This window comes from Hylaeus volcanicus, chromosome 7 (genome assembly GCF_026283585.1).
Source record: "Hylaeus volcanicus isolate JK05 chromosome 7, UHH_iyHylVolc1.0_haploid, whole genome shotgun sequence".
NCBI classification, from domain to species: domain Eukaryota; kingdom Metazoa; phylum Arthropoda; class Insecta; order Hymenoptera; family Colletidae; genus Hylaeus; species Hylaeus volcanicus.
The window spans coordinates 15275431-15289791 of record NC_071982.1 but is presented as its reverse complement, the minus strand read 5'-3'; the positions used below and the strand labels follow the sequence as shown (position 1 = coordinate 15289791).

The following is a 14361-nucleotide window of genomic DNA, read 5'->3' as shown; positions in this document are numbered from 1 at the left end:
GAGAGAGAGAGAGAGAGAGAGAGAGAGAGAGAGAGAGAGAGAGAGAGGCATCCGTTGAACTTATCCTTCTGCTCGTACAGTTCGTACGGAACACTGGGCCAGAGCCAATCAGTGAAAGGCGCAACGTGTCATTGACATATGTATGCATGTATAATACGAGTCCACGGGGGATGTCTTGCATAGTTATCAACAATTTCCACTGTATCCACCATCCACTATTCACCTTTCGGTTCAGAACGAAACGGTAAGGGTCGTATAACACATCCTGTTTCGTACGCGACATCAATCCTGCGAATAAACCGTTCGAATCATTATGAACTAAAAAACTATTAATAGCGACTAATAGCGTCACGTCTAAGGCACCATCAGCTAGACAAGTTTCACCGACGAGAGCGAAGGGGATCGACCAACGCATTGCAAGTACGGTACTATCGTCTTTTCTAACAAAGACATTACGGACACTTTTCGAAGTAAGATTTTGAACTTTGACGAAATTCGTACATCTTATTTTTATTATATAGCTTCACTTTTGCGATTAATATTTTTTAGTTCCTTCATGAAAAGTCGTGTCACCCATTTCTGGGTAACGTGGCGACCAACGCGTTAAGTGTCCAACGAGACTGTTGAAAACAGAAAGCAGAAACAAATTTCAAGGAGGGATTTCGTTTTCTAACGCGAGATGAGAGATGCGAGCCAAACAAAGTAACACGCCCGAGCAACCTGGCGCGGATAATCGGAATGACGAAACAACGACCGGTTTTCTTCGACAGAGGATACAGTTTGAGAGCGCATCCGAGCCAAATTATCCCATCCTCTCTCTTCTCCTTCATGGCGACGGGAAGCCACGCAAAATCGCATCTTGCTACCGATTAATAAAACCAGGGACAGAAGATACTTCCTACGGGCGGTGAATCGATACCGATCGATATCCGTCGATGCCCCTTCGTTATTTTCGGTATCTCCTTCGAATGTCGCTTGCCAAATGTCGCGAAATCGCTTCTCCGAGCAAGAGTCTGCAATTAAACTAACTTAAAGGAAGTTCGGTTATTGATACACGGCGAAAAGAAATTGGAATTTTTTAAGGAATAAGATTCGTGTGAAATTTGATCGTTTTGGCTTTCCAAACGATTTCAACAAATTCGACGCTTTAGAAGATTTTCCCATTCACGAATCAATCGATAATAATTATTTTAACTGTAAGGTTTCGGAATTGTCGAGTATATTCGCTCGTCACCATTTTGTTAAACAAAAATAAGAAAATTTCATTTTTAACTACACGTCTGATCCAGTCGTAGGCTATTAACGCGTGACTCTCAATACGCTACGGTCTGGATTAGGTCTGCGATGATAGATTAGCGTGCGAGTTGGTCCTTGATTAAGCTAACTGTAATGCTGGGGAAACGTTAGAGCATTTTATTTAAAGGACACAACTTACACCCGGAAGCTTCGGTTGGTATCAACCATGGATCTTTTTATTGTTTCTTTTATTACATCTCGGCGTTTAGTTACCGTTAGTGCTTTTGGTCGTCCTGATAGCGGTTTACTTTAGGTAGAACCAGTCTCTTCGGACTTTTTTACAACATATCTCACAGTCGAGAAACTCAAACGCAACCTTTTACCAATTTTTTCGAAAATAATTTCGTAATAATAATCTGCTTTTTAAAAAATAGACGATCGCTCGCGTTACTTATACTTTCAGCGCGTTACCCTGCCCGATTTTCTACTAGAGTATCTACTTTGTCTAGCTAACGTCCTACTTTCTTCTCGAGTCTCTAAATTTTTCAACACTTATCCGTTCCACGATTCTCGGGTGTCGAGTGACGAAGAAATATCTAATCGTTCCACTAGTCCGTAATTGTCGTATCAGCGTCGACGATAAATTAGTGCGTGAAATGTTTACTTTCACAGGTTCGACGATGATAACTACTCCACGCCGTCTAATCGAGTTTAATTGACAATTCCAGACACAACGAAACATTTGAAATACAGGAACTCTGACTAAACGCTAGCTGTAATTAATCCCGTATTTACACGGTGAGTAACGACGGTCGACGTTGAACGTAACTTTCGAACCAATTAGAGCAGGTAGTACGTAAACAGTAGCTACTAACCTAATTGTTAAAGTAAAGAAGTTTCAAGAAATGACCGAGAACGATAGTAGTGCCGAGTTAGGTTAGGTATTTCCTGTGTTGCCAAACAGAACGCTGTTGTCCGAATATCAGGGATGTTCGATTTCGATTCGATTCTTTCGGTAAAAAAATCGATTTTTTGAATCGGTTCTTTGGTATTCGATTTTCCCCAGAATCGATTCTTTCACGTAAGAATCGAACATCCCTACCGAATATTTACCTGATCGACTTTTATGTACGAAGGGAGGTTATGTTTCGATCGGTAAAAACGTCGGTCGAATGATCGATGTATTCGACACTTTTCGGACGGCTTCGCGAGGTGTCGTATCGCGTTGCCTTTTGTTTCGATGCAAACAGCATGGCAGGATCGCATTCGAGTCTTCTTACACGATCAATTCCCCCCACTCTACGATTCGTGTTTGAATTTGACTTTTTATGTCATATTCATTTCAAGTTTGATGATATTATTTATTTGGCAGACGGACAATGACCTTTCTTTGGGGCGTTTGACCTTTGATCCCGAAGCTTGTTTACATTCCGTGATACATACTAAGATATACTAAGAAAGACCCGCAAAAACGTTGAAATGTGAAATTACTGCAAGTTTGAAAAAAAGAACGAGTTCTTTGGGTGCAAAAAATCACTGTAACTTGATAAAAAAGTTGTTTAAAATTTTTGTTGTATGAATTTTCTTAGTTCGCATAGAAGTAAAATGTATGAAAATGAAAATTTCTTTTGGTTTTTTTTTCTGCCAAACCAAAATTACGACCTGCATCTTTCCCGCCGATAGGAGGTTTTAATCGTGAGGTGCCCCACAAATGTGCGTGTCACAGTCGACTCAATTCGAATATTTCTTGTTGAAAAAATCTGTACAGACTACTCAAATACGTATAGAAAATAAGATAAAAAGTTCGAAGGATTAATTATTTTTTTCCAGTCTAAAAAGATTCACGGAAAACAGCTTTTTTTAGACCTCCTAATTCAGGATACCCCTTTAACACGTTGATCGCCGTGTCACCCATATATGAACCGTGTCATATATGGGTGACAGTGTGTTTTACTCAAGAAGACAGAAGAAAGTTTGTTTCGAAAGGGTTCTCACCTTGCCGAGGAATTGGCCTTTGTGATAAGCGTTTCCCTGAACCGGATCGACGACGTAATCCGACTCTTGGTCCGTGGAATGGTTGCAAGAGGACGTGGATGGTCGTGCGGTGATCACGCTGGTCGTCCTTATCAGGGAGGACGCGGTGTTACCGGAGTGACTTCCGATCGGCGAAGAAGTAACGTTACTCGCGGTGCTGGTGGTGGTGGCGGTGGCAACGTTCGCGAGGTTCGTCACGGAGGATGGATCTTGAACGTTGGCGCATCCTCTGGGGGAAGTTTGCGCGTTCCCGCAAGACGGGTAGACGAGCGTGGAGGTGCGTGTGGTGGTGCAGGTCTCTTCGTCGTCGCGGAAAGCGACCGCACCGTTCTCCTTGGGCACGTCGACGAGACAGCCGCGATGCGACGAGTACGAGGAGAGATCCACTTCCAAGGGCAACGAGGACGCACCGGGTTTTCGACTTCGCCTGCAGATCAGACTCTGCAGAGAGGCGGAACTCTTGGAGAAGCTGTGCCTCGGGCAATTGTTGACGCGCCTGCCGCTACCAGCTGATTCGATCGTCTTTTTCGTGCAGTCGGTCTCGGGAGTGGTTTTGGTGGTCTCGTTGGGTTCCTCGGTGCATCGAGCAACGACCCCCGTCTCGAAGAAACGGCAGGCTGTTTCGGTATGCGAGTCGCCGGCCATCGGCTCCAGGAGGAAACTCTTGCCGCTCGTTTCGTACTCTCTCGGTGGCGAGGAACTCCCGACTCGCGCCTCGACCACGTTCGAAGCTATCATCTCTAGTTCTAGCTTCATTTGATCGCGCGACGAGATTTTTTCTTCACGGAAAGATACTTATTACTACTACTCTTCCTTCTTCCCACAAATCGATTATTTAGCGCACCCTAAAAGGTAACGTCGATTCTCGTCTCGTTCCCTTCCTTCTTTGCTTCTCGTTTCTCCACCAGCGGAGAATGGTTTACACGCTAAGATTCCGCGATCCGTCGTTCCGCGGGATGACATGTTCCGTTCGATTTCGGCATTCAATGCGGACGACGCCTGCTCCTCGACATCCACGACCACGACACACGCGTACACTCCGGATATCGCTCGATAACGGCGTGTTCGCGACAAAAAAAAACGCACTGCGACCGGACTTGCCGTTTCACTCGGCAACCGAGGCTCTCTTAGAATTCGACCAGATCGCGAAAAAGCGTACGGAAACGCGTGCAAGCGCGCGACACTGTCGCTGGAGCGAAACGCATGCGCTCTCCTTATCACGGATGGACCACCGCCCACACTCAAACCCCAAACGCTGCGCAGGTCGAATCGCTACTGGCAGCGGTGATGAACAGTCGTGGGACTTTTCCTTCGAGGAATTCCTTTCTGCGCATGCGTAAGCTGACGTCACAGCTACATGTCGTCTGCTACCATACGTGTATCAGAACCGTCAGAGGAGGTGCATTTAAGGGACCTGTGCAATTTCCCCGCGTTTTTAACGGACAAATTGAGTACAAGAGTGTTAGTGTTCGTGAGTGTAATATTAGAGAAAATTTAAAAAAAATGGATAATGAACCGCAGGCGTCCAAGTCAGGAATCATCGAGGAAAAGGACATTATATTTTGTTCCTTGCTGGGATCCCATGGTACCCTAAATTCTAAGTAAGTGTATACAGCAGTGAGGACTGCAACCCTCGGTTCGGCTCGATTCGTCTCGACTCGCCTCGGCTCGGATCTCGTCTATCCTCCCTTCCCCTCATCCCCGCCATTTCCAAACAGCTCAGTGCCGTGGATAAAACCTGTTTACTTTCACGTTCTCCTCCGAGCAGAGATGCGACATGTAAATTTTGCATAAAAAGTAGAAAATAAACAAATTTCTCTACCTCATTCGTCGAACTGAAATTTTCATAAAACAAATTACTTAATTTAAATTGTTACGCTAAACGAATTTGAAGTGTAATCTGTTTTCTAGAGCATGCTGTTGTATAGTACAGTAAAAAAAAAGCTCTTCTCGAACAGACTGTATATAAAGACATGTACATCGGAGCATCGCAAATTGAGATCCGTTTCTACACTATTTCTTCTTCTCGTTGTATGCCGCGTTGAATACGAAGCAACAGAGAATTCTATGGAGCGGTGAAACCTGAGAAACCTCATTGTTTCTAATATCGCATAAAGGGAAAATGCAAGCGTCGACGCAGCGTTCTTTTACTTTCGGAACGAAAGTTGCTTGATTTGCACCATGTATGCATTCTCGTGGATCTAATCGCGGGCACGATCGTACGTCCCTGATTCTACTATTTGCTTCGTGTCCCCATGTTCGATCTTTCTGCTCTCTTCAACCTGTTCGTTTACGTTGTAGTTCCTCTTTCTCTTCTCACTTCCATACCCCATACCAGAACACTCTACCGCCGTCAAACGGGGAACACGCATCGTCCCATGATGCGTATTCGGTCATTCACACAAGATATACCTGTTCCAACATTTCAGATGCGCTAAGTGCGCATCTAAATATAGGAACGGTATACCAAGAAAGAACTTACATTAGTTTTAGAAGCTCGAGCAACAACCGTCGCGTATTTGCTCTAATATTGATGCTGCTCTCTTTACCTAAAATCTGTCCATCCATTGAATTTTCATTTTTCTATTTATTTTTCAATTTTGCTTAGACATTCCATCTCCAGAGATTTTCCAAAATTTGTCGACATTCTGTTTTTGGAAGTTCCCTTAAAATCGGTGTAAGGTATCACGAATATTTTTGCTTCTATTTAATTTCAGAATGAAATTCTCTTTTGTTTAATAAATATTGACTAGTTTAATATATCTTCCAAACATCCAGGGGGGGGAGGAGATAGGTTTAGAACTACGCTTTTGTTTAGTGATTTGCATGAATTTTTTTAGCAAGAAAAGAATGTACAGACAGTATAAGAAGTATTCCTACAGCAACCAATGTAAAATAAAGGGTTCTTGTACGAATACTTATTACACTGACTATAATATATAATATATAATTTAATGAAACTTTGTGAACATTTTATACATATAATCAAATAAATATTGTAATTTTTTGGAACTATTCCCTCGGAAAATATGGAGGATATCAGCTGGCACCCATTTGGAGGTCACCATCAAACGTAGCTGTTTTGTGTATATTCTGAAGGTCATAGTTTTTACCTGAAATCGATAGGGATTTACATTTATTTTAAAGACATGTCATTCTTCATATTTTTTCTCGTTATTGTGCGTAGCTCAGAAAAATTGTGTGGTCAGCAACGTGTTAACATTATAAAAACTTGAAAGGTTTGTCAATTGACACATGCTAATTACAAGTAGAGCGCACTACCTGTCGATGTACCTTGTTTCAAAATATACATCGCAGCGCGATCTATCGCTCTGATATGAATAAAGATCTAAGGTGCAAGTAAGACACAGAGACAGAGTGACACTCGAAGTGACGGAAATGATGTTGATTCATGATTCAGATACGTATGTATAATAATGCGTTGTGTCTGTTTAATTTCACAAAGTCATCGTTTTGTTAGAAGAGGAAAAAAACCGAATGCTCCTGAAATCGATTCGCGAGAAAAATCAGGAACGCCAAAGTTGAGATACATTTCAGATTGGTTTTAGTGCTTTGTTTTTGTGTGTTGTAACCTATTTCTCATACATTCAGCAAGAAAGAGAGATAACGTTGGAATGCGCTACAACTGGTTCGAAGTTCGTATGCCTTTCTTATCGCGAAATGATTTGTATTCCTGGTTGCAGCACTTCCTTATTTCTTTGTCAGTATCAGCGTAATGTTCGAATCGTGCGAACATAATTTATGTAACATCTATTACGTTCAATTGCTACGTTCGTCGACGATTCTATCGAGTTACCTTGTAAAATTTGGGTAACTCCTTGACATCAGAGTCGCGAAGATGCTTGAAAGAATAAGACATAACAACGCAGCTATAGTTCACGTGGTACAGCAAATTCAAAAAAATGAATTCGTTTTTGAAGACGGTCAATTCGATGACGAACAGGAGAACTGTATTGGTCAAACAGTCGCTGCAGAAACAGCTAAATACCACCGTGATGGAGATGCAAGGAGCACCAGGTGTGGAAAATGGTGGTATGGTTGGCAATTGCGACGAAAGCATAACCCTGTGCTCCGTTCTGGAAGCTATTTTCTTACACGGTTTAAAGGACAGTCTTTTGAATCGAGTAACGGAAGTTTTAAGCGGCCCAGATATAGACGCTGTGCCACAACCAAGTTTTTGGGGTCCGCTACTAGTATTCTCTCATCGACAAATCATAGACCAAATACAGGCATTAAGCCAACTTAGCACAGAAGTTGGATATTGTAGAGCTTGGATACGATTAGCTTTAAACGAAGGTCTTTTAGCCAGTTATCTTTGTTCTATAAGAAGAGACAATTCGGCTCTAAAGCCGTATTATAATCCTTCTGCATTCATTAGAGATTTGGATCTCGTGGAAATTATGGAACGATTAATCGAAAGCTTACAGTACATTCGCTTTGAACTAGCCTGCAATAGCAGTCTCTTAAATTTTTGGTCGAATACCCCTCTTTTATTGGCAGGAATATGGTCTCCACCGATGAAATCTTGCCCTGTGTTTAGTGCAGTAGATATCGCCAAAACGATAACTACCGATTTAACGAATAACGAAAATTTCGACGAAGTTGAAACGGCTAGTTCTATCGGTAGTTTCGGTTCCTTCAATTCGTCGCAGTCTACTCTTAATAATATGGCATCACTTATAGAAGACGAAGCTTTAAAACATATATTGACTAATAAGAAATCAAACAATATTGGTACGGAGCATTTAACCAATAATTTGAGAGATACTCCTCCTTTGCAAGAAGAAGCAGAGGAGGAAGATGTACAAGAAGCGGAGGACCAAAATGTAAGAGAAGCAGAGGAACAAAATGTGCAAGAAACAGAAGTAGCGGAAGAAATAGATAAACAGATTTCAAATACTAGTACTCTAAAAAGCAATATAGAAACTGATACAATATCTATCATTAATGAATCAGGAAACCAAAATGTAAATAATCATGAACCTTCGGAAAATGCTACCTCGACTACGGTAGGAAATTCGCTAATTAGAGGATTAGGATGGTCGACGTTGTTCGAAGATTGCGAATCATCTTTAAGTTCGCTTGCGATACCTTGTGACCCTGAAGCGGATGAATCTCGTACGCCAGTCGATGGACCTACGTATGATTCGATTATTCAGAGTTATCACACCGCTGGAAGTACGTCGGTACTAGACCTCCGGGAACTTTTAGAAGAATATCCTAAAAGAGAACCAACCGATGATGTAATTAAAGTTCAATCGGAAAACAAGGTACATATAATTCAACTATCCATTAAATAAGTTTTTATGATATGTATTACGTATTTCAATTGATTGTAATTTTAAAAATGTAAAAATCCTCCTAATTGAATAGTAATAATTTTAGTATAAATGTTTAATAACATTTTTTATTTAACATTAGGCGGTAATCAATTTTGACGAACAATTAGAAAAACTTCCTAGAGAAAAGGGTTTGGACGTGCAAAATTATTGTTGCTTCGAATGTGGTCACGCGATCGGTATGATTTTTTCAAAAGCACACGTTTGCTCCTACTCTGGCAATTATTATTGTTCCAAGTGTATGTCGCAAAACGAATATCTCATTCCATCGAGAGTAATTTACAATTGGGATTTGAAGCATTACTTTGTTTGCAACAAAGCTGCTGCATATTTACAAGATTGTCCAAAATTACTAGACCTTAAAGTGTTAAATCCACGAATTTATATGGCTGTAGATACAATGGCTCAATTGCAATCGTTAAGGATCCAATTAAATTTATTAAGAGCTTATTTGTTCACCTGTCGCGAACCTATAATCGAATCATTACAAAAGAAAGTTACGCCTAGAGACTATTTATACGAACATGTTCATCAATATTCCGTTTCTGACCTTCTCGACATACCAAATGGAACCCTTGCTCAACAACTACAAAAGGTGGTACAGTTTGCGAGAAATCACGTTATAAATTGTTGGCTATGCAGTCAAAAGGGTTTTATTTGTGAAATTTGCAATAATCCAAAAGTCATATATCCTTTTGATATGGAATCTACCTATAGAGTAAGTTAATATTATTTTTCCAAAATAATATAAAAATGAAGAATCGTGAATGAAAAGAAACGGACTTTATTAATTTATCGAATGATTTCAGTGTGCAGCCTGTAACGCAGTGTTTCACGCTGAATGTTTAAATGCTAGTAAACCATGTCCAAAATGTGAACGCAGGCGCAAACAAATGGACCTTCCACTTTTAGACATGGGATGTACAGACTTATCGGTGGACGATGCTTCGACGCTTTCAGCTAATACGCATTAATAAATACAATTTATAATGAACTATATATTTTTACGTTCACTCTATGTACAGTATTCATGTTTTTATAAGATAATCGTTTAATTGGAGTATGCTTAAAATTTGTTAATGAATACTTTTTAATAAATGATTTGTGATAGCATTAAAAAATTAAATATTATATTTTACATTAATTTTAAGAGGTACGGATCTTTTGAAATGTATATATATTTTATCAAAACTTTATGTACAAAATGTAGTAAAATATATCGATCGTTCATTTATCGAATTATTATATTCTTATTGTATTTAATACTGTTGTTATATTTATGTAATGTAAAAAGTCGCCATGCTTTATAATTGATAGATTTATGATCTGCGCATGGATAATCTATACCTACTGATTTTTATGTACTAAAATGTAAATAAAAATTCCAAATTTGTATATACTGGCTCTTTTTATTTTTTACGATATTGATATAGCTATATATTAAATTTTGTTGAATCAACTTTTCTAAATTAAATATTTTGCATATCGCTTAACCAGTATATGCAAACTGCATTCTATCAACAGTATCATTGTATTACTGGAACATATGAGATATATCAACGTTATCGAATACCTTATAAACTAGAAATAATTCACATTTTTAAACAAATATCTAGAATAATCAAAATTTGTATAAATCAATTGTGTGAGCAAAATAGAACTTGGAACAAGAAAAAGAGATTCTTGGTTGTTCTGGCTTATCAATCTTACATGCCCGTAACACATTTACATTTATCAACATCACATCATTTTTAAATTTTCTCGTTAATTTCATTTGTACTACCATTTTTTTTATAAATAATTATAAATTAAGTTGCGTAATACTTATATTGATTTGTTCATAATTAAGGTGTTCAAGTATATTTCATATATAAAAAATATGTAGACATTCTAAAACATTATTATGTGAATGTTATTAAGTGTAAATTTTAAATGAAATGGTATGAATTTTTCTAGTCTAATTCGTATTACAAGGCACATTGATTTTCATAATTATAACTATTCAATACTTTTGTTCGTTATGTTAAAGTTTGAAACTTTATGCTTTAAAAAATTCATAACGAACAATATTTACATAATCTTCGGAATCTACAATTAACATTTTTCCAGGTACCTATTCACAAAATAAGGTTATGATTTTATAACATATGATCGCATATCATAGATAATAAGATATCTTAATTTCAAAAGAAGTCGAAACAGTAATCGAATCATTACATGACATGTTAAACATACAAATTTTTATACATACAATACACAATAATGAAACAATCATTATTAAAGTTTAGAGTGATGAAAAAGCATCTTTGACATTGATCCAGCATTGTACAAAAAATGCTGTACATGTGTAATTAATGTATATTTTGTTTAATTTCTTGTAATAATATATGCGACATACGTATATTGCTTTCAAATTGCATGACTATTTTAGAAGTGTTAATATTATGAATACAGGTACACGTTATGTATGCAGAATTTTGAAATTCCTGTTGTAAATGAGCAGTTAGCCAAATATTTTCACCGTTACAGAATTCAATTATTGTAATAAAAATACTTTTATGTACGTTTAGAACATTCTTATCGAAATGTAAGAAAATAAGTATCTGTACAACTTTTTTACGATACGTGCGTATAAACTTATCAAAACGTTATCTTCAAACTTGTTACCTAAAATATCTTTCGATAATACTTATTATTCGAGTAACTATTTTGTACTGTCATTTAACATCAAATTTGAAATATTGCCAGTTCATCTTACATTTTATTTCAGTCTGTAACGTTTCTTTTCCATGGCAATACTACATCTTTGACGTGTGTATACTACTACTTTGTCTTTATACTGGCAATCCTGTTTGGGTTTCCGATCAATGTAAAGTTTTTGGAAAATATGCCGACGGTAAAATTGGTTTGTCGGATAAACCTGCCCTTCTTAATCCGCCCTGATGCGTAACACTTGTACTTTTTCCTTTCGTACCATTTGACGGTACAGACGAATTGTTGTCTTCTATGACAGCTGGCATCGACGAAGATCCCGCAACATTTCCTGGTAACTTGTTTAAAGAATTGATACGTTCCATAGGTGTACTAGTACTCGAAATTTGACCAGTTTTATTGAACGTTGTTATCCCTATTGTACTATCGGTGATGCCAACTCCCATCGATCGCGCTGTCATGCGCGTAGTCTGATTTATATTTGGATTTTGCACAATTGGATTCCTCATTGGCAATCCAGATAATGTATTCGACTGCGCTATACTGGGAGCGGGCGTACGTGTTTCAAATTTATTGGTCATTAATTTATTTGTTCTAGGCAATGTCAATTGAACCGAAGAAGGTACAGTAATTGGCGCTGCTATCGTAGCACTTTGTAACGGAGACTGGTTGTCCGCTAATCGTCGATTTAACCAACTAATTACATTGTCATTATTTTTTATTGTTCTTTCCTTTTCTTCCAATTGATTTTGTTGAATTTTGAGTTGTTCTCTCAAATGTTCAACCTCCATCTTGGCATCTTTTGCTTCTTTAATTAAACTTTCCATTTTGCTTTCTAATTGACCAACCTCCTTTTGTTTAGTATCCAACAACCGTTCTTGCTCTAGCGCTATGCTAGTCCGTAGTTTTAATTTAGATTTAGTCGAAGCAAGTTCATTTTGCAATTTAGTCAATATCTCGTTTGCTTTGACTAGTTCGTCGCTTAAATTTCGTAAAGAATTTTGTTTACGTTGTAACTGGCCTTCTTTCTCTGTTAAAAGATCTTCCAGATGTTGTTTTTGTTCCTTTGCTGTCTTCAACATCTCCGTATGTTTACTTGTAAGAATACCTTTATCTTTTAATTCTTGTTCGAGTACGGCTACTTTCGTTTTTAAACTATTCACAGTTTTTTCTTTTTCATGGTAATCCGTATCTAGTTTGGAATTTTGTTTTTTCAGTAAATTTAAATCTCTCTGAGCTATGTTTAGTTCTTTTTCAACGTTTTGTATCTGCTTAATTTGTTCTATACTCGTTGCTTCGAGAAGGGATATCTTGTCTTTGTATGTTAAATTTTGCGTACGCAACTCTGCAAGTTCCGTGTGAAGTTGTTTTATAATTTCCGTATGTCTTCGTTCTACCTCTGCTTTTTCTTTTTCACTCTGATATTGCCATTCCAATTGAGCTTTAGCAAATCTGTAACATAAGATTAATATTTACCAAACATTTCATGTATACGCTTAAAATAATAAAAAATAGTTTTATTTACCTGTCTTTCTCCAGGCTCATTTGCTCAGATGTAGTCATTTGTATTTGATTTTTTTCAGTCATGTATTTATGATCCAATTGTTCTAATTCTCTTGTTTTTATTTCTAATTTATTTGACAAATCGTTTAATCTCGTTTCAAGTGTAACAGCATCTCTATTCTGCTGCAGAATAGTTTCTTTTAATTGTTTAATCTTCATAGCCATGTGAGTTTTCAAGTTAGAATCACTTGCAGGTGAAATATTTAAACTTAAATGACACAAATGTTTGAAATTATTCGTTTCAACCAATTTGAATATCCATTCTCCACCTTCTTCTGCCAATAACAATAAGAATTTTTGCAGTGTTTTCGATAAATTTCCTGGCGATATCTGACATTGTTCCAACAAGCATATCAACTGAGTCGCAAAATTATCAAAATCTACCAAGAGCCCCTGTTGGGACTTTAAAACCTTAAAATCCTCTTCTGAGATAAATAACGAGTAAAGAAAACAGGGATCATCATCATCTGCTAACAAAACACACAAACTCTGTAATATAAATACACAATACGTTATTAAATTGAACAGATATTTCTGTGAAAATTTCTGTAAATTTATTTCATTTTTCAATAATAAAAAGAATATGGATCAATGAATAACATCATGTATATTAGAAGCAATAGTTGACAAGAAAAATTCATTTAACGGACAGTGCGTAGGATTATTGGTAAACAAACTACGCATAGGTTAACGTAATCATTGCATGTAACATTACCTTACGGCAAACAGGACTGAGACCAGCATGAACTTCTACGTTAACTCTAAGCTCACGCTGACGTTCTTCTTTATGTTGTGGTTTAATATAAACTCTTTGGACCTTAGAGTACAACACTTCAACGTTACTCAATTGGAGGCTAGAATCACCCGTAACTCCACCGCTTATCGAATTGTTCAAATAATTCATCCTTCGACTGCACGTTTCGCGATCATCTGTTAGTCCCTGACTATCCGTTACTTTAAATAACGAAGATAATATTTCGATTTTCGTCTCATTTGTCGAACTTTCATAAACTAAAAAAAATATACATCAAAACTTTCAAATTCTGTAACCTTCATCACGGAGTACTTTTACAGAGGCGAAACTCGGACGTTTTTCAGAATCCCGACACAGAGTAGTTTTTAAGCGTACTCTATGCATACATCTGGAACTGGAAGGCCACCACTATCTAAACCACCAAGAGTTTACATTTTGGTGGCGCCATCTCTCGGGGAACCGTCCAAGTTTGTTGTGAAATAGTTCTCGCCCCTGACGCTAGATGGCGCCACATATTTGTATTTCTATGTATTTAAAAAACTAGGTATTAGATAATTATTAGTGTACAAATTGGCAATTATTAGTTGAATTATGGTAGCTAGAGTGTAAAATTACATTTGTATGAAGAGAAAAGCAGAGAATTCGAGTTTTGAATAATTTTCACTTTAGTGGCGCCATCTAGCGGTGCTTGGTCGGAACTAT

The 14361-nt window shown here is 37.7% G+C and overlaps 3 protein-coding genes across 6 annotated transcripts in view; 1 reads left to right on the top strand and 2 right to left on the bottom strand.

The window, feature by feature from the left end:
• LOC128879266 (serine/threonine-protein kinase PLK1-like) overlaps positions 1 to 4861 on the bottom strand; it is a 23021-nt gene extending 18160 nt beyond the window's left edge. For 2 of the 4 annotated variants that reach the window (XM_054128252.1, XM_054128249.1), the window contains exon 1: positions 3232 to 4861. In XM_054128252.1, the coding sequence (XP_053984227.1) occupies positions 3232 to 4026 (795 nt within the window). In that variant the 5' untranslated portion in view covers positions 4027 to 4861. The remainder of the gene's footprint in view (positions 1 to 3231) is intronic. The other 2 variants (XM_054128251.1, XM_054128250.1) reach the window with 2 other exon arrangements.
• Positions 4862 to 6528: 1667 nt separating this feature from the next.
• LOC128879704 (pleckstrin homology domain-containing family M member 1) lies at positions 6529 to 10025 on the top strand. The gene is made up of 3 exons (XM_054129106.1): positions 6529 to 8561; positions 8713 to 9348; positions 9440 to 10025. The coding sequence occupies exons 1-3, from the start codon at positions 7194 to 7196 to the stop codon at positions 9602 to 9604; spliced, it is 2169 nt and encodes a 722-aa protein (XP_053985081.1). The 5' UTR covers positions 6529 to 7193; the 3' UTR covers positions 9605 to 10025.
• A 151-nt stretch (positions 10026 to 10176) lies between these two features.
• Positions 10177 to 14052, bottom strand: LOC128879705 (spindle assembly abnormal protein 6 homolog). The gene is made up of 3 exons (XM_054129107.1): positions 13621 to 14052; positions 12868 to 13394; positions 10177 to 12794 (listed from the first exon to the last, which is right to left on the bottom strand). Exons 1-3 carry the CDS (start codon positions 13807 to 13809, stop codon positions 11495 to 11497), a joined length of 2016 nt encoding a protein of 671 aa, XP_053985082.1. The 5' UTR covers positions 13810 to 14052; the 3' UTR covers positions 10177 to 11494.
• Between the last annotated feature and the right edge of the window lie 309 nt (positions 14053 to 14361).

What these genes read in the sequence shown, in the direction of transcription:
- LOC128879704 (XM_054129106.1), top strand. Translation starts at nt 7,194, where the DNA reads ATGAATTCGTTTTTGAAGACGGTCAATTCGATGACGAACAGGAGAACT. An exon ending in AAGTTCAATCGGAAAACAAG is followed by an intron (nt 8,562 to 8,712) that starts GTACATATAATT and finishes ATTTAACATTAG; the next exon opens with GCGGTAATCAATTTTGACGA. An exon ending in ATATGGAATCTACCTATAGA is followed by an intron (nt 9,349 to 9,439) that starts GTAAGTTAATAT and finishes GAATGATTTCAG; the next exon opens with TGTGCAGCCTGTAACGCAGT.
- LOC128879705 (XM_054129107.1), bottom strand. Translation starts at nt 13,809, where the DNA reads ATGAATTATTTGAACAATTCGATAAGCGGTGGAGTTACGGGTGATTCT. An exon ending in TCAGTCCTGTTTGCCGTAAG is followed by an intron (nt 13,395 to 13,620) that starts GTAATGTTACAT and finishes TTTATATTACAG; the next exon opens with AGTTTGTGTGTTTTGTTAGC. An exon ending in ATGAGCCTGGAGAAAGACAG is followed by an intron (nt 12,795 to 12,867) that starts GTAAATAAAACT and finishes CTTATGTTACAG; the next exon opens with ATTTGCTAAAGCTCAATTGG.